The sequence below is a fragment of the Dipodomys spectabilis genome, unplaced genomic scaffold, assembly GCF_019054845.1.
Source record: "Dipodomys spectabilis isolate Male_0828 unplaced genomic scaffold, ASM1905484v1 ptg000046l, whole genome shotgun sequence".
Classification (NCBI taxonomy): domain Eukaryota; kingdom Metazoa; phylum Chordata; class Mammalia; order Rodentia; family Heteromyidae; genus Dipodomys; species Dipodomys spectabilis.
The window spans coordinates 1,952,199-1,972,775 of NW_024870723.1; the positions used below are offsets into that span (position 1 = coordinate 1,952,199).

General features: G+C 41.5%; 1 protein-coding gene across 1 annotated transcript in view; it reads left to right on the forward strand.

The window, feature by feature from the left end:
• Positions 1–20,577, forward strand: part of Pappa (pappalysin 1) — a 223,955-nt gene that overhangs the window by 58,095 nt on the left and 145,283 nt on the right. Inside the window, exons 5-7 of the mRNA XM_042678753.1 lie at positions 4,152–4,344; positions 11,924–12,045; positions 19,854–20,352. Coding sequence (XP_042534687.1) covers positions 4,152–4,344; positions 11,924–12,045; positions 19,854–20,352 — 814 coding nt within the window. The remainder of the gene's footprint in view (positions 1–4,151; positions 4,345–11,923; positions 12,046–19,853; positions 20,353–20,577) is intronic.

The window sequence follows — 20,577 nt, forward strand, 5'->3', positions numbered from 1 at the left end:
ACAAATAAGGAACTTAGAATTGTCCTTGGCATTCTAACTAGTGTTTAATAAATGACTATTTGTATGATTATTTGTTAACTATTTGATGCGAGAAATTTCAGTCTGCATGACATATATATATGGGGGTATGTATATCTTTATACATATGATGAGAACTATAGAAAATCACTGTACATATCTGTACATATACATATATTCCTCTATTAGACATAAGTTGTATCATTTTTCAGGGCCTAAAGTAATGGTTTATTTTTGTGTATTCAGATGTAATATAACGAATACCTATAAATTTCATAATCATTACCATGATTAAAGGATTAAAAAAAACAAAAGAAATAGGCTTTCACACAAAGTGACCCTGATTTCCATGCACTAGATATGGCTGAGCATGTCCAATAATTCATATTAGCTTTATGAGATAGCATTGCCATTATTCCTCATTTTATAGTTGGTAGAAATGAGATTGTCAAGGTCAACATTTTTTTCCCAGGATCCTATGGAGGTGGAGGCAACAAGTCCCTGTCCTGAACATCTGTGCATTAGCCTTCTAGCTGCAGATAGAAATTTGGTCTTGAGGGCAAGGCTCTGTGGGCAAACCCAGAGTACAGTTCCAAGAGCATATGGCACTGGGCAGCCATGCCTCCCTGCCTCCCCTACACTCTTAGAAGATGAAATCCCAGAGTCCTTTTGCTTATGAGCAAGAAATTAGGATAGAGGAACAAGATGAGTTAGCTGATCCTGGAGGCAGAGATGAAGTGACCACTGATAGTGGGAGGAGAGGACTTGAGGGCAGAAAGCCAAGTGGAGCTGGCTGTAGATATTAGCTAATTGAGGCACAGCGTTTGTGATAGATAAATGGAAACCTTTTGGGACCTCACCCAAGATTCTGATATCAGCTAAGTCTCCAGGAGATGTGACCTGAGGCAGACAGTTTGTAACTTCAGCTTCCTCTGCTGTTTTCTCATCTACCCATTTCAACCATCCCTCTCCTTTTTTTTTAAATGGCAGACTTGGAAATGGTTTATTTTTAAGTTGTATAAGATTCTTTGTGGGCAGAAGTATTGGTATAGTGAGGCTTAAACTCAAGGCCTGGACACTGTCCCTCAGCTTTTTCTCTCAAAGCTGGTACTCTACCACTTGAACCATAGCTCCACTTATGGCTTTTGCCTTGTTAATTGGTGATGAGTCCCACAGACTTTCCTTCCCTGGTTGGTTTCAAATGGGATCCTCAGATTTCAGCCTCCTGAGTTGCTAAGATTATAGGCCTGAGCTACTGGCACGTGGCTGAAAAAGATATTTTTTTCGGGGGGGATGGGAGAATCAAATAAATCACAAGTTTATAGAGGAAAGAAATATTTCTGTTGTTTATCTTTATTCATTCTTATACAAGTTTGATTTTCATTTTCTAGGTTAGTCTTGACTTAAATGTCCCCAGTGTCAGTAAGAAGGAAGTGGGTCTTAAAGTAACTTCATTTCTTGGTAGTGCCTGATTAGTATTTTATTTTATACTTCATTTCATAGAACATAACCAGTCCTCCTATTAATGGGCATCTTTATAAGAAATGCTTCCTATCTCTGTATTTCCCCCATATTTGTTTGTGACTATCTAGCTATTGAATCCATTATGCAGTATTACCACATCAGAAAAAAAAGAATGTATGTTTTGTCTTTTATTAATTTATTCCTTGTTAGCACATACTGGCTTGCCAAAGGGGTATTCATTGTGATATTTTCACCCATGCATATAATATCCTCTGATCATACTTACTCCTTCCATCACTCTCCCTCCCCCTCCTCCTCCCCTTCCTTTCTCCCTTCTTAAAACAATTTCAACAGGTCCATTGTTCCATTTTCATGCAAGAATGCATGATTTACATTCTGGATGGCTGGGCTTTTTTTCTGCTTCTAATGTTTTCTAGCGCATGCACACACACACACACACACACACACACACACACACGTGCATCTGTATACACATGCACACACAGAATTCCCAAATGTGAGGCAGTGAGCATTTACTGAGCATGTGTCATGGAGCAGACCTTGTTCTTGTGCTCCACACTCCTTCTCTACTGATCCCAACACCATCTCCATTTCATGGGCGGGTAAACTGAGGGACCTCAGTCATAAAATCCCTTGCTCGTTTGGCTCCAAATCTCATGCAGGAATCTAACATGATTGGTTTTTTTCTTCTCCATAATCACCATGCCTTGCTCCTGGATCTCACCTATCGGTAGCTTTTCCATTATGAAATTTTAGGATGGTGTGTAGGGTTCATAGCGATTAGGAAAAACTTTCCCATGGTACAGTCATCCTCTCAGATTGAGGGGTTTGAACTCCGGCAAGGCAATGGGAGTCATAGAATGCTTGGCATTTAAAGAGTTACATGATGAATCTGGGCTGGAGATAATGTACTCAGTCACTCTTAGACTCTTAAAGCCTTCCCCATGGTCCTCGAAAGTAGACTATCAAAAATCACTAAGGAAATCTGAGACAGCTTCTGTATATAAACTTTCTAACACCCCTTTCCCTTCCTTCAAGTGAGGGACTTCAAGGTCATGTCCAACTGCCCAGCACCTGCCCAAACTTATTTTCTGTTTGTTTGATAAGGAGAAGTGAGTTTATGCTTCAGGATTCTCAGTAGCGGGTTTATTTTAAGATCTGGCAAACTCTTTGTTCCTCCGTCTGGGGCCCAGCTGTGGAAACCCTGACCAAGCAGATACCTCTGAGAAGTGGTACTTGGGGAAACCAAGCCAGAGCAGTGCCTTTCTCTTATTCCATTGAATAAAACTTGGAGAGAGAAAAGAGAAGTGAGTGTCTTCCCTGGGGGATAGGTTTTGGATCACCCTCTTCAGTCTACATTGGGAAGAGAAAGTAGGACAGAAGGTTGTTGGGTTTAAAGTCGCCTGACAGATTGCATTCTAAGCCCCCTTCAGCTCAGACTCAGGTTCGACTTTGATTCCTTAGCCACCTGCAGAAGACTTTATCTGTACAAGGTCTCATTTACATTCAGACAGAGTAGTTTTGCTCTTGATGAAAAGCACAGCCTTGGAGTTAGGTCTACTTGGGTTCAAGTCCCAGGTCTGTGCTGAGCTCTGTGATCTTGAAAAAGCTACTTTCCTCTTTCTCATCCTCAGTTTCCAACTCTGTGCAATTGAGGGAATAACAGTACACACTCCAACTATAGTTTCTGTTGGGAGAGAGAGAGGGGGGATTAAATGTGTTCAAAGCCTGGTATGCCATGCCTAGTTCACATTTAACACATACTAAGTACATGTCCAAGTGACACTACTGTGAGGGAAAAGAAATTGCTCATTTCTCACCCAACACACCAAGCCTGGGTTGTTTCTGGACTGCTGATCTTCAGCTATCCTGTGCTCCTGCATGGACAACATGGCTGTAATTACATGCTTCCTCTCCTTGAGCTAGTACCTTCCATTCCCAATTTCAGCCATGTCATCAGATTGATCTTTCTTCAGGGTCTGTCTGATTCATTCTCTCTCCTTTATAGACTGTCTCCCTCTGTTCAATGGCAGTTGACACCACAAAATTCTTCAAACAGCTTTAGAACAACCTTGACTCACAACGAAGAGTTTTGATGTCATATGTAGACCAGTAGTTCTTCAAGGGTAAAGTCTCTGCAGATAGCAGAGAAGAATGTATTGGACACTCCATAGATTTGTTGAATGACAATATCATTGCATCAGTGAAAAGTAGAATGAGTTAATGTGTAGATGAATAAATGTGAAAGAGTAAGTCAGGGAATGAGTGAATCCATACTTGAGTAGATGAATGAATGAATGCATCAGGAGGGAGGGGATGATTGGATTTAGAGACAGTGGGTTTGGAGTCCCTAGCAAGCAACTTGCCGTGCCTTTCTCCTTAGCCATGACTTTGTGGCTGCTCTCTCCCATCTCAGGCTTACTTTTCCAGTTCCACCCCTTCCTCCAGTTTCCTCTCACCTGTCTCCAGGAGTGATGACTGCACTAATTTGTTCACAGACCATTAACTCCTGAGCACTGGAAGAGGCCACCCTGAGTTGGCAAGAAAGACTGGGGTGCTGACTCTGGCTGCTGGGAGACGTCATTCCTCTCGTGCATGCCTGCCCATGCTGCTTGGTGCTTATCTCTCTCCCTTCTGCCTGCTTGCAGATGACGACTGTACAGACTCCTTCACGCCCAATCAAGTCGCCAGAATGCACTGTTACCTAGATCTGGTGTACCAGGGTTGGCAGCCCTCCAGGAAGCCGGCGCCTGTTGCTCTTGCCCCCCAGGTTGTGGGCCACACTGCAGACTCGGTGATGCTGGAGTGGTTCCCACCCATCGACGGCCACTTTTTTCAAAGGTGAGTGTGCCCTGTGAAGTGTTGATCCCTCTCTCCCTTTCCTGCCAAGAAGAGGGAGACTTGGAAGGGAAGTGGCCTTAGAGAGGGATTTGCTGTGTTTCTTATTCTTGTTTAATGGGTATTCACCACTTAACACAGTGACTTGCATTATAGGCCTGTTGTAAACTCTGGAATTAAGGAATAAAGAAGGATTACTAATAGAAACGAATAGGTAGGGATACATATTAGCTGAATGGATGTTAATATTTAATTTGTTATTAGAAACATGGAAATGTCTATTGCTAAAGATTCTTTGGAGATGAAATCATGTCAACTCGATCAGGAATCTAAATTGCCTCAAGTTAATGAGCAAAACTTTCACATTGTCATGTGTGTGTGTACATATATAGTGTATACATATATATAGTATGTGTGTATATGTATCAGCATTCACATATATGAACATATATGTACGTATAAGGATAATAGGTAATATGCCAGGTGCTGGTGGCTGACCCCTGTAATCCTAGCTACTCAGGAGCCTGAGATCTGAGGATTATAGTTCAAAGCCAGTCCAGGCTAGAAAAATCTGTGAGACACTTATCTCCAATTAGTTACCAAAAAAAAAAAGCTGGAAGTGGAGCTGTGACTCAAGTAGTAGGATACTAGCCTTGAGCAAAAAAGCTCAGGGACAATGCTCAGGCCCTGAGTTCAAGCCCCAGGACTGGGGCATATATACCTATATATGGATATATATAGATATATGTATATCTAGATACAGATATAGATAAAAAGTATGCATATCTACATACTTTTGTTGAACTGAGGGTAAAATTTTGGGACCAGAAAGAAACGAGATAGAAAAGAAACTTCAGATATAAAACAATTCAATTCTGGGCTGCAATGCTTGATAAGAAATATACTCATTATCTTGCCCATGTAACTGTAACCCCTCTGTACAGTATGTTCACAAAAAAATAAATAAATAAAATTTAAAAAAACAAAAAAACAAAAAAAAAACCAATTCAATTCTGTTTCTTTGCTACTAATTTTGCTACATGGCTTGGGACATGGTATTTTTTTTCGATGAAGTTTACTCACCTCCCTTGGAAAATGGTCTGGTAGCGCCAGTGAAGACAGAAAGGTGGAGAAATGAAATTTCCTCCTGTAGTTCCTTTCACCAGAGAGACTCTTGAAATACTCAAGTGTTGAGGGAGTCAGATTTTACAGCTTCATGGGCTGGGCTGTAGCTAAGTAGTAGAGCATTTGTCTGAACAGAACATGGTCCTAGGTTCTATTCCCAGCAATGCAAAACAATCAACATTTTTAAAAATAAAATAAAATGTTGATGAAAACAGGACCACGATTTTTACATTACTTGTGAAACTTCTTTGCCATTGTGTAACCCCTCAGCTCTTAAAAGGCTACTTCCCCTGCCGGTTATGTATTCTTGGGCCATTTCACCTGGCAATCATAGATCTTGTTAGTTTGTTTTTGTTTTGTCAGTCATAGGATGAAGTCAGGGCCAGGGAGCCATCCCTGAACTTTTTCACTCAAGGCTAGCATTCCATCACTTTGAGTCACAGCACCACCTCCAAGTTTTTGGTGGTTAACTGCAGATAAGAGTCTCATGGACTTTTCTACCTGGGCTGTCATCAAACCTCTGTCTTCACGTCTCAGCCTACTGAGTAGCTATAATTACAGGTGTGAGTCACCAGTGCCTATTTTTGATGGTGGTGAAAATAAAAACCACACCAATACTTAGCATTTCTCTATTGAGATTGCTGTTGTTTATCAAGTGCTAATTATGAGAATTATTCTATATTGAATGCTTAACACACAGAGTTTCACTGAATACTTCCAGTAGCCCAGTGAAAGATGGATCTTTTCCTCATGTACCAGAATAGGAGAGAATTAGAGCTGAAAGAAGCTTAGTGATTTGATCTAGAGCCCATAGAAAATGAGGGCTGTGTTTCAACTCATATTTTGCAATGTCTTGTCTAGGGCTCCCATGACATTTCATTACATTGTTCCAAAAGTAGAGTTATGGAAATGTTATACTTCTTCCCAAAAGACCACAAAAATAAAGTAGCAGAAAGCCCTTATTTACATGTGTGTGTGTGTATGTGTGTGTGTGTGTGTGTGTGTGTGTGTGTGTGTGTGTATTTATGTGAGTGTCCTAAGCAAGGAATCTCAGTAGACATTTCTCAAAAGAAGACCTACAAGTCTCCATCAGACATATGTTGAAATGCTCAACATCACAAATTATTGGGAAAATGCAAATTAAAACTGCAATGGGATATCATCTCCTTCTGGTAGGATGGCAAGGATCTATAAGAAAAAGATTAATGTAGTTGAATAGATAGGAACAAAGGGAAACTTATACAACATTGGTGAGAATATAGAAAGTAATACAGCCATTATAAAAAATAGTATTGAGGTTCCTCAAAAAAAATAGAACTGTTGTATGATCCAACAATCCCATTACTGATACATATCCGAAGTAATTGAAATTAGTATGTAAAAAACCTACCATGTGCTCCATCTCCATGGTAGCATTACTCGCAATAGTTAATTTGTAGAAACAATCTAAATGTCTTCCTCAGATGAATGGATTAAAATGTGTTTTATATACATATATGTGTGTGTGTGTGTGTGTGTGTGTGTGTGTGTGTGTGTATGTGTGTGTGAGAGATAATAGATTATTCAGCCTTTATAAAGTAGGCAATTCTGTTATGTATAACAGCATGGATAAATCTAGAAGACTCTAAACTAATTGAAAAAGTTTATGCCTAGCTAGGCATAGCAAAGACACATACTATCTGGTCTTACTTACATATAGAATTAGAAGAAGTTGAAATCTTAGACTTAGAAGAAGTGTGGAATGATTGATAGTAGAAGCCAAGGGAGGAGAATGGATAAGCTGAGTCCAAAAAGGGAAGATACTAATTGAAAGATACAGAGTCTCACTTGTATGAAATAAACTGTATTGATCTATTGCTCAGAAATGGTAACTACAATAAATAATAATCTAGTGCATATTTCAAAATTTGCCAAAATACAGATTGTGCCACAAGAAATGTAGGCATGGGAGATGATGGATTTGTTAACCATTCCACATTGTAAACATAAATCAAAACAATACCTTGTGCCTCATAAATACATATAATTATTGTCAGTTTAAAGCACTGTTTTAATTAAAATCTATTAAATCACATTATCGTATAACGTCTGGACTGTAATATTGTAGATCACTAACAATCCCCGAGTCTAGAACCTTCCTTCGGCAGCTGGGCAAGTAGGACCAATGTAGAAGGAAATGTCCTCATCCCCCTCCTTCTGCCAGGCTTTCTGTAGACACTCCCAGTGTCCTGGCCAGATGCCTTCCCTAGGAGATCGGAGCTGGGCTTGCGAAACCTTTACAGGCTTTCCAGCAGCTTGTAGATTTATTTTTTCTGTGGTGATGAGAAATATCAAACTTTTTGGTCAAGCTTTGGCCTCAATTCGATTTAAAAATGGAAGTTTGGTAAGTGAAGCTTCCTGTGTATGTATTCAATTTGTATTTCATAAAGCAGTTATTGTCCATTAAATAAATACCATCTGATGGTTGGACACCCATTGGAGGGTTAATTGTTGTGTAACGAGATATGTCTTTATTACATAGTGCCCTCAGCTTCAATCAGTATGTTTTCAATAACCTATAGTCAGTTGGTACTTGCGGTTCATACAATGGCTATTGTGTTCAGTCTAAGATTTAATAAAGTAGTTATCAGATGTTAAATTAAAACCGACATTTTTTTGAAATATTAAGGTTAAACAGCTACCTAGACCATGGTCTGTAGCCATAGACTATAATTTATAGCTCAAGGAAGTTGGTCCACATGTATCAATACGTTGTCGTAAAGAAATGGAACTATTTTATGCCTCTCACTGTGGCTTTGATGTCAGGTCATCTGTTTTCCCTTCTTAGCCTCACTACGCCCAGTGTATAAGACATTGAGCAAGCTACTACCCTGCTCTGGCTCTCTGAGCCCTCTTCAATTAAAAAAAAAGTGCCTCTAGTACCTAGCTTTTGTGCCGAATTCAGCAATCACATCGACTTTGCACTCAAGAAACTTTAGCTTCCATTTTGCACAACTTTTTCCAGAGCTGTTTAGCTACTTGAAAATTCCCTTTCTCTCTAAAACCTCTGGGGTTCTGCACACCATCCATCAATGCCAACATCTCGCCCCCAGCCATGCTCAGGTCCTCCTGCTGTTCTCACATCTGTAGTCTAAGAGAATACAAGGGTTTCCCTTAAAAAAAAAAAAAACATATTCAGATCCTCCCACAGCCTGTGTCCTCACACATGGGCAACTGAATAAATAATTCAAGGCCACCCCTGGCTTTTCTAACTCCTTCATTTTTATCTGTCTTGCAAACATGTGTTAACTGGATGGTTTTAGTTATCTGAACAATTGGCTATGGCATGCTGAAAGAGCACTGGGCTGGGAACGAAGAAGCCTGGGTCTCCAAGCTTTGCGGACTTGTCCATTGCCCCTGTCTCATCAGTCTTGGTTCTCTCTTTGGAAATCCCAAACGTTCCAGCAACCCACATTTCTCTTCCTTATCTCACGGCACAGAAAGTCATTAGAGTAGCTACTTTCTTAAAGATGTTACATAACTAGCACCATTCTAGTGACGAAGGCGAGCATGAATTCATAGTAGAAACTTCAGAGAGACAGTATCCAACAGGGTTTCACGAAATCGTGGAAATGTTCTGTGTCATCCCTAATGAGGAGCTACTGTCTAGAGGTACCTATGGACCACTGGAAAGAAGACCAGTAAGACTGTGGAGCAGAACTTTTACATTTATTTTAAATTAGTTTAAATTTAAATTGCCACAGGTCATGGTAACTCCCACATTTGAACAGCACAGATTCAGAGTTTGGAGCTTTGACTCTGTCTCCTAGCATTCACATCCTACAGGTGTATTATTTCGTGTGTGTGTGTGTGTGTGTGTGTGTGTGTGTGTGTGTGTGTGTGTGTGTGTGTGTGTAAAGTTCCCATTAAAATCAAACAGTTGTCAAAGCTAGGAACCATCTGAGAGTCGCATGGTGATTTGTTTATCCATTATTGTTTTTCTTGAGAGTCTGGAGTGTGTTGGAACTCAATGAAGTTGAAATAACTTTGTTGGTATCATTCAAAACACTTAAAGAAAACAGACTTACTGGCGATCAAGATCAGCATGGTTCCAGAAACTATCTCAGGACATTTGGTAACCTCACTGTCCTCATAAAGCCAGTTATATGGCTCAGAGTTGTGAAGAATCCTGTGGTCATTGTAAAGGAACTCTATCTTCAGCAGCAGTCCTGAAGAGTACTATTCCTCCCATCTTTTCTTCCTCTGCTCCTATTTCCCTGACTATAGCATAGTTGTATAAATATTGTCATTGCTCACCCAAGAGTAACTCCTGTGTATTTAAAACATGAACAAAATTCAGAAAGCCAAGAAGTGTAAAATTGGGGAGTAAAATCAACCAGCCTATGTTCTACTACTCAGAAATTGCTGTCAATAATACTTTATTACGTAAGGTTATTTGAATGGCATGGAAACATTTTGATGAATTCAGCTCTTAATAGGAATTTTCCACTTAATATTATGGCTTACACATTTTATGTTAAATTGCATAAACTCTGTAAATACTTTATGTCTGACCATTCAATTGAACAAGCTAGCCATGGACATTTTTATTCATTCTTCCGGCACTGAATATTAGTGTGCTTGCAAAATTTTCTACTTATGTAAGGTTTCACATTTAATGATAATGCTGAGAATGTAAACTATGCAATTAGAGATCTAGACTACGTCATCCAGGAGTATTAGTAATCTGAGTGACTGATACTTATCTATCCAGGCATGTATCCATTCATCCATCCATTCACCTATCCACTGATCTAACTACCCATCCATCCACTCGTCTTTCCACTGATCTAACTAGTCATTCATCCATCCATCTATCCACTGATCTATCTATTCACCCATCTACTCATCATCCACTCTCCTATATATTCATCTCTCTACTCATCCACTCACTCATTCATCCACTCATCCATTCACTCATCCATTTATCCACTCATTCATTCATCCATCCATCCGTTTATCCATCTGACTATTTATTCTGATGAACACTAAGAAATAATATTTATGTTAGACCATGAAAGAAAAAAGAGAATCATAACTTATAGACCTTTATTTCACAAAGAATTCATAATCTATTGAAGGAAAGACCTTGGCTTATAAAAAATGTCTTTACAGAGGAAATAAAGATAAGAAACATCAGCCAGTGAATAAAAAGAAATCAGGCTAGGAAAATACAACACAATATGGTAGTTTCAGAGCTTATTCAGGGAGAGAAATGTGTCGAGAAGATGAAGAGGATAGTTTGCCAGGGCATTATATTTTGTGGAACATCGCATTCAGGGCTGGAGTTAAGAAGATAAGCAGGGAAATGACCTGAGCAACTCAGAGTTTGAGGGTGGTCTCTAGTACTATCTAGGAAGCACCAACAGACTGTGGTGCTGAGAAATTCATTCATTTTTTAAACATGTGAGACAAGAGGTGTAGACCTTTCCCTATGAGGAGAGAGCCTTCAAATTTGAGAGCTGTCTTTTTCTTATATCCTTAGAAGTAGCCAAATCCCAGCCATTCTTTGAGGAATGTTGAAAGAAGAATCGGCAGGGCCCCTGGATTTTGAGAAATGATGAGTTGGGGCCGGGACGTTTCTTGACATCATCCTGGATTCAGTTTCCAGTTCTTCCGCAGAGTTCGCTCAGATTTACAGATATTTGGGTCCACAGGCATACAAGAGAAGACATGGCTCTTCTTTCTCCACCTCTAAACAGATGCCAAACTTAGAAAACAAGTAGGAACCCAGAAGCTGTTATGGCCAAAAGGAGATTGAATCCAGATACCCCAGACAGTAGGGGAAGCCACCGTGATATCCCAGCTCTGGGGCTAGTCCTATTAAGGGATTGGCTCACCCCTTGGAAATCTGCTAAAATGAGTTAGATGGCATAATAAAGAAACTGCCTTTGACTGTTAAATGGAGGAATGATTCATCTATCCCCAGGATGTCAGGGCTGGGAGGTTCCTCGGGCATCTATTCAGCACACTCAATTTTTACCAACGAGCCTTTCCTTCTTCATATTTCATGCCTGGGACACAGAAGGGCACCTGGTATAGTCAGTACCCAGGAATCCCTGTTAAAGGAGCCCCTCTGAGGGCAAAATGAGGCAAAGGAGTGCCTCACATCCGTAGTAAATTCCATGTGAGAGGAAATTAAAAAGATTGCAGGTGGTGGGCCTCTGGCCTATTGATTCTGGGCTGCTTGAAATCAGAAAAGAATGTACACCACCTGAAAAAGAAGACACCTAGGCCCACATAAGGTCCTGGGAAAGGGGAGGATGTTGTCTCTTTCCTGAAACTTTGGGGTGTGTAGTAGGGAAAAGGGACTAACATAGATCCTGTGTCTTCCACCCTTCGGCCTTTAGCCCAGTCCTCCCAGTTGCTCATTCGACTGTTCCTAAGTCGGTGCATTGTCCCTCTTTCCTTGGCCTAGAGAATTGGGATCAGCATGCGACCTTTGCCTGGAGGGGAGAATCCTGGTGCAATATGCTCTCAAAGCCTCGTCCCCGATGCCCTGTGGCCCATCAGGACACTGGAGCCCTCGGGAAGCAGAAGGTAAGTCTGGCTTTGCAGTACTTATTGACAGGTGGAGGTAGAGTGCGGAGAACAACCCTTTCAAAGAACATGGGATTTTATGATTTGGAATATCCCCGTGCCATCTCATGTAATCTAAAGACTTTTTCCTGCAAGACTAGAAATCATGCATTTAACACATGCTTCAGCACTTGTACCCTTGTATGTATGTCGTATGTATGTTAGACAGGAGGAAATGCAGACAGACACCAAGGCCATCTTTCTGATGAAGAGACTGTGCATTGTGTTTAGATAGCTTCTAAACTCTGACCCCTGTGAGTATACACAAGGTCACATGAGAGTCAATACACTTAAGGCTCAATGAATGCATGTATGGATATGTGTATGTGTCTGCATATGTATATGTATATATATATGTGTGTGTGTATGTATATATGTATATCTTATGTATGTATGCCTGTGTATGTATGTATAAGCTCGAAACATCAGTCATCACTGATTCTTCTCCAGTTATGTTTAAGGCTACCCAGGATATTCTCACATATGTCACAACTGTTCTTTTCAACTTCTCCTATATGCCCTCGCATGGGGAATCTCTTTAACTTCCAAGGCATTTGAGAGAAGTGTCTACCATTTGCCACTGGCTCCACCCATACTCAGACCTCTGTCTGCTCAGAAGGCATCTCCCGTTTCTCCCAAGGATGAAATACTGGCTGTGCTTCCTCATGGCGTGATTGTTTGAGAAAGAAAACAGCTGTCATATTTTCCTCAGAAATGCAGAGAACACCTTTGGGCCAAATGTAGGTGGTGATACTCTGTCACCTGACCCAGAAGCCAGGCTGGCAAAGAACTCATGCCTTCCTCTGCATGTTCCATCCGCCCCCCCCCCCATCTCAGGCCCTCACAGACTTAGGCTTAGGGGCCCTGGCTTCACCTGAGCCCCTCTCAGGAAGAAGGCTAGAGCGGCTCAGCTCATGCGTACAGTCACCATAATAGTAGACACTATCACCCCAGTTCACTAGAGGAAATGGGATCTAGCTCCTTATAGAACATCAGTGAGAATGCTTCTTCTGTCCTCTGTATTTTTAGAAATAGAGTTGAAAAGAAAAAGGCAGAGACAGAGCAAGAGAGAAGGATCAGAGAAGAAAGCGAAGTCGAAAAATGATGGCACCGTACTTTATTTTCTCAAGTAGCTTAAAATAAAAATGAGAGCCAAACTCGGAAACTCTAAACAAATCCATCTGGAATGTAAAGCAACAAGGATATCTGGGAAAAACCCTCCTCTGAGCCTCAAAGAATCACAGGCTGTCAAACATGGAAGGGACGTCTGGGGTCATCCAGTTCTAGTCTCCCACCCCATGAAGGAATCCCCTCTCTGTGACTCCTCATGGAAGCTTTCTGACTTCCTGTCCTGGCTCCACCTTCCTGAAATCTGTCCTTGTAATGTCTCCCTCCAAATGGAACCCATTCTGGGTTCCTGTGGAAGAAGCTGAGTCTCTGGCCCCTCCAAATACTTTGCATGTTGAATAGACTGAGCCTGGTCTCACCTGTGATGGCCACAGGCACTTTTACTGGGCACTGTCCTGGGTACAGGGACCGTGCTATGCTGACCACTTGTTGGGGATTTAGATAGGTAAATGAGTAATTACCATTCAGTGTGAAGGGGCCTCAGCGAATAGAATGCTGACAACCAGCAGCAAGCCTGTCTACCCCAGCATCGGAGACTTGGATTTGTTACAAAAGACCATAGTCTGAGTGCCATTTTCCTAAGACGAATCCTGAGGCTTATAGAGTACTAGAAAATTTAGAAGGGTGTTCTCAAAGTCAAGGTTTTTGTTTTGTTTTGTCAGTCATAGGGTTTGAACTCGGGGCCTGGGCACTGTCCCTGAGCTCTTTTTGCTCAAGGCTAGCGCTCTACCACTTGGAGCCACAGCTCTACTTCCAGTTTTCTGGTGGTTAATTGAAGAGAAGAGTCTCACAGACTTTCCTGCCCAGGCTGGCTTTGAACCATGATCCTCAATCTCAACCCCCTGAATAGCTAGGATGACGGGCGTGAGACACCTGTGCCTCAAAATTGTTTTTTGGCAGCACTGTGACAGCATGTTCCCTTCTTGCTTTTATTCTCTTCTGAGGGACAGTGGAGTTTTCTCCAGGATATACCAGTGTTGGAGAGCCTGTGGGATGTACACTACATGTTTTTGAGTTTTAAAATGCATTAGTGTTTTTACTTACAACGTGATAGCTATGAACAGATATAAACTACACAAGCCAAAAGCTCTTCCATAATCCTATATGTGCTTCCCTGGAATTACAGCAAGCCCAGTTTGGTGTGGCAGGAAGGGAGGTGGATAAAGATCAAGTGAGTGCAGGTTTGGATTTACACCATTAACAAAGACAAGTCACTTTGTCGTGTGCCTTGATGTGGTCTGGGTAACACGGTAAGAGTGCAGGTTATGAAGACACTTGAGCTTTACTATGGAAAAGAGATTAGGAGAAAAAGGTCCGAGAAGAAAAGGAGCAACTAGCATTCACTGCGTGAATCTGAATCAATACACTGAGAGTAGAGAAAAGTAGATGGAGTTGAGTGGGATTTGGAAAGTAGAATCAGCAAGAATCTCCCCGGAGACTTGTCTGGATAAAATCATTGTGGTTTATTCTACCAACTATTTGAGTGACATAATTTCCAGACACCTCCCCACACCTTCATCCAAACCAAATGTCAGTCAGTGAAATCTGTTCCTAGTTTGTCCCTGACTCTTAAAGTGTGGCATGCAAGACAGAGTTCAAGTGCAAACACTGAGCCCCCTCAGTTCCCTGAGCTCACACAGGCTTCTGAGGAAATCCGACTGCCCTGGGTTTCCCTCCTATGTAAATTTAGTACATGGAAGCCAGGAAAAAAAAACACACTTTTTTTTAAAGCATCCTATTACAGGCTCTGTGATCCCTTTGGCTCAGACCCTTTTAATATCCTCGAAGAGATAAACTTTTCCATGAGCCAAACTCTGCAATTTATTTCTCAACTCATTTTCATCCTATTTATCTTAGTGTGTTTAAGTTTTTGGACTTCCCAAACTTAACAGAAAACTCCCAAATTCATGAGCAATGCCAGACGTATGTGTGGGGCTGGAGAGGTTGGGGAGGAAACGAGGAGAATGGGACCTTGATTTTAGTCCTTTCATCTCCCTACTCTGTGCTCCGGAGTGTTTCTCTTAATTTGTCTGAATGCAGCCTCTTATCCACAGGGTGAACAAATAAACCACACGCTTTTTCTAACCCTAGTAGTCCACAGAGCTGTAATTTATTTCTTTAAGTCCATCTTACCAAGTTAGATGATTCGATATTTAACAAGTATTTATTGTCTGTCCACTACACTCCCTTAACTTCATTTGAAAAAAAGTGGCAAATATGGTCTTAGTACTTCTTACCTTTGTTCCTAGGAAAAGATTGCATTCTTACCTCTGGAATAAAATGCTATATTTCATAGATAAATATTTCCTGGGCTAGTCCCCATGGTATTCTTATAGTCCCCAAACTGAGATAGCCGAAACTGTCTGACACAAATCCTCTTTAAGATCACTCATGAAAGCAGTTGGTTCATCCTTGAGGATTCAGTCTGTCCAGGAGAGATTAACACATGGTAACCTAACTGTTTTAATGTTTTTCTTATTTGTGTAAGGCCTTTCTTCCTTGTTCTCTCAAAAATAATTCAAGTGTGCTGAACTGTGCCTCTGGGGAAAACCTTAGCACTGAGCTTGTATTCATATTACTAGCTGCAAGGGTATATTCACATAGACCTATCATAGGTGTCTAGGTTGATCTTCATAAATGCAAATTTGGATCCATATAAGTATGTAGGAACATATTTCTATATACAGCTACAGCCCTTTTCTAGTGAACAGCTTTTCTAAACAGAGAACTTTCATTTAGTTACTATGTATATATAAAAGGAAATATAAATAATGAAGTGACAAGACCTTGTAGAAGTTTCCTCTTCCCCCTGTTCCTTTCTTCCTTTTGGGGGACGGGGTGGGGGGGTCCAGTCGTGGGGCCTGAACTCTGGGCCTGGGCGCTGTCCCTCAGCTCTCCAGCTCAAGGCTAACGCTCTACCACTTGAGCCACAGCGCCACTTCCGGCTTTTTTCTTTTTGTTTATGTGGTGCTGAGGAATCGAACCCAAGGCCTCAGGCATGCAAGGCAAGCGCTCTACCACTGAACCACCTTCCCAACCCCCTTGTTCGTTTCTTTACTCTCTCTCTTCTTTTCCCCTTCTTCCTCTCCTCCTTCCTTCCTTTCACTCTTTGTTTCCTTCTCACAGTTCTTCTCCCTCTCTTATAATACACATCTACTCTCCCAGCTGTGTCCAAATTTCCTCCTTAGGAATTCTAACCCATGATCTCTTATTATCTCTTTGTTCAACACATAGTCCATACTGTCTGCCTTGGTCCAAGAGTCTCTTTACTGACCTTACTAGACAAAAAGCTCCATGAAGACAGAAAGCATATTATATGGCAATCCTTATCCCCAAGGACTAGCCTAACCCAGAACATAGGCCTGATTTTCAATAATATTTATTTGAATACCTGGACAAGTGGGTGGATAGGTAGATAAGTAGATAGACAGACAGACAGACAAACAGACTGATATAAATGGATAGATGGATGGATAGACAGTATATCTGTGTCTCTTCATGTTTTTTTTCTTAAAGAAAAATCTCCATGAATTCTCAACTTAAAATCCCTTTTTTTTCTTTTATGTCCATTGTAGGGCTTGAACTCAAGGTCTGAGCACTGTCCCTGAGTTTCTTTGTGCTCAAGGCTAGTGCTCTACCACTTGAGCCACAGCGCCACTTCCGGTGATGACTTTTCTGCCCGGGCTGTGATCCTCAGATCTCAGCCTCCTGAGTAGCTAGGATTACAGATGTAAGCCACTGGTACCCAGCTGACTTAAAATTTCTAAGAAGTTTTTCATCGATCTCAGTATAAAGTTCAGGTTCCTTAATGTGAAATACAGTGTGTATTCTATTAGTTTCCAGCCTCAGTACATGCTTGTCTCTTGTACTCAAAACTATAGTCATCTTAATTCAGATTCCTTCTATACTGTTCTCTTTGCTTGGAAGTCCTCCTCCAAACAAAATTTTCCTTATTAGTACCTTCTTCCTTCCCAGAGCAAAGCCAAACATATTTTTCAGCATCAATTAAAGAGCTCATTGATTTGCATTTTATAGCTCCCCTGTGAGGTAGGTAACATTACAGTAGGTGACACAATGAGAAGCTGAATAGTTGACATTTTGACCCAACTTCCATTGCCTCAAAGTCTGGCACACTGCCTGGACCAACAATATCACATAATCTTCTACTCCCCACTAGGGAATTGCTTACCCATCTGAGGCTCAGTTTCCTCTTCAGTAAAATAAGTTTCAGAAGGCCTGCGTCACACACCCACTGCTGGCGTGAAAAGAGCCGAGGCATGTAATGTGCTTGGCACAGTGCCTACACATGGACAATGGTCAGTTTTGAAGCCTGGTATTATTAAAGGGATTCCTGTTTAGTGGTGGGTTGGATTTCATGGCTCTTGTGGCTCTTTCTTTTGTGTCTAACAATCTTTCTCCAACGACATGGCAAGATTTGCTAAAAATTCATGTTCCTGTTTATCTTCTTGAGCATAATGACCAGATTCACCTCCCTGTCCATTGGAAGCCATTTAGTCCCTCTGTTGATGAACAAGAAACCCCAGAGGAAGGATGAGACACATTTGTTCTCTTGGCTCTCCTGTGACTTTCTTGCCACAGACAGTGGTTTCCTCCAAAGAAGGGAGAAAGATCACTTTATCCCTTGCCCGTTCTAGTAGAAAGCCCACAGAGGGGTAGAATGTTGACCTGGCACTCAGGTGAACAGTCACTTTAGGCAGTAACTCCAATACTTCATAGTGTAACTTCTCTTTTAATTGCATATTAACAAGAGAGAAGGTTCTTCATTGAACAGATGTCAATGAGACATGTGCTATATGCAATCTCTCTAGACAGGGCTCTGTAATAAGCAATCTGTGTGACCTTGGGTCAAACAGACCTACAGAATACACACCCAAAATTTCAACTGCCTTACAGGACTTTGGTGACAGTCTGATGAGTCAACCAACGACTGAGAATATATTTGATATATTTTAGATTGGTTTTTTGATAGCACTTACCAAATAAATAAGTGATATATATGCCTTCACTATGCCCTGGGATAAGTCAGCCAGAAATTCAGTTAGGAAGGGAATCCCTCCCATGCATCTCACTTAAGCTAAAGGTTGCCTCTAGATAGAAGCTTTCTGTAAAGAATGTCTGGACACCTGGGCTGATTCTACCACTATAAAATGGTGCAATACATATGGGGGTACAGATTCCCCTCTTGTATATTGGCCTTTTATTCTTTATATATGTGCTTGAATGTTATAGCAGGATCCTATCCATTTCTTTTTGGTCAGAGATGCAGTACACCTAAAAGAAAATGAGCATTTTTCATTCCTCCTTTTCTTTTCTTCATCTCCAGCTGCACGTATACTCAGTGACTTCTCTCCTCCTTTGTCTGGGTAGATATGAGAAAGTAAAGAGGTATTTACAGCTTTCCTTAGAAAAAGCCTTTCTAGCCCAAATGGCTTTCCGCTATTTGTATTATGTTGATTCTTGTTACCCTGTAACATTGCTACAAAGCATGTTCAAGGTTAGATAAATTTTCATCCCTTGTACTTCATAAATACCCAGGATTATCACCCTCCCTAACCCACACGACCAACCACTTGATTCAAAATGAGCATGGCGAATATGATAACTTGAGATTCTCCCATGCTTTCCTCTCAGTGATCTTCACCTCTCACTTGACTCCCTTCTGCAAATCAGAGCCAATTGCCGCACGGAGTCCTGATTCCTTTTCTCAGTAACACAAGAGAGAGGCTTTCTGAAGGTCTAGATGTGACCTCATCAGAGAACAATTCAATAGTCTCTGCTGGCTAAGTAGGGATGAGGCATCCTTTCCCTAGGGAAGGAGAAGCAGAATGCCTCCTTCCTTCTCTTCGCATCCACTCTCCTTTCCTGAGTCAGACTGGACAAAACTCACTGAAGTTCAGTGGTACTGAATGAGTTCATGGAGAGAAGGGGGTGGAGAGGAAAGATATGATGTCACCAATGCTGCTTTCCAGCTCCATCATTCAAGGCCCTCCCAGACTCTCAACCCAAGAGATAGATGCTCTCATGGCTCACTGCCTCTTTGCTGATTCTGTTAGTTCAGAAAGATTGTACAGTGCCGTGTATATCACTAATTTTTTTTTTGTAGTTCATACATCTAACAGGGAAAAGAAGAAAGTTTAAGGATTTCTGAAGGAGCCAGAACTGGGTTCTAATGCTGACTCTAACACTTCAATGTATATGAACTTGTTCAATTCATTCTGTAGTCCTTAACATTATTTTTTCTTCACTCCTGAAATGAGTCCTTGTAAGAATGGAACAAGTATTGAATAAGGACATGTAGCAATTGTGTGAGTATTCTATCTTTCCCTGTTAGTCAGCAAGGTTTCCAAGCAGCAGATAAGGAAGGGAAGCTTGGGCACTGACTCGATAGTAGGATTTGAATGTAATGTTTATCAAATGTCTGGGGACTCACCTGAAATCTTGTTTGCAGGGTTGAGAATGAGTTGGGTGCTCATAATTTTACCAAGACACTGAGAATCCCCTTTTTTACGGTCTCTGTTAAGTTCTCATCAAACTAACCTTTTCAGGGGTCTGTAGGAAATGTAGAGGGCCAGAATGAAGGCTTTTCCTCAGGAACTCATTCACTCTTCTCATTTCCAAAGGTCATCCAGATGTTGAACAACCCTGTAAGTCCAGTGTCCGCACCTGGAGCCCAAATTCAGCAGTCAACCCACACACAGTCCCTCCAGCCTGCCCAGAGCCACAAGGATGCTACCTCGAGCTGGAATTCCGCTACCCCTTAGTTCCTGAGTCTCTAACCCTCTGGGTGACCTTTGTCTCCACGGACTGGGATTCCAGCGGAGCTGTTAATGACATTAAACTCTTGACTGTCAGTGGGAAGAATATCTCCTTGGGTCCACAGAATGTGTTCTGTGATATTCCACTGACCATCAGAGTCCGGGATGTGGGTGAAGAGATTCGTGGTATTCAGATCTACACGCTGGATGAACACCTAGAGATTGATGCAGCGATGCTGACTTCCACTGCAGACACCCCACTCTGCTTGGGATGTAAACCTCTGCAGTATAAGGTGGTCCGAGACCCTCCTCTCCAGGCGGAGGTGGCCTCACTCCTACACCTCAACAGAAGATTCATGGACATGTAAGTACACTTGTCCACTTGAGAGTTGATTCAGTGGGTGGGCTGATCAGGGATGTAAGGAAGGTCAGAAAATCCTGGGTTGGAAGGAGAAGGTTCATCATGGACAGAGTCATGTCTAGGGGACTGTATTTCAGTGTTCAGTGGAGAATCACCTTAGGTCTAAACTGTTCCGGCAGAAAGAGTTGTGAGGGAGTAACCGCCCCTTTTCAATGTGGTATGACCCCT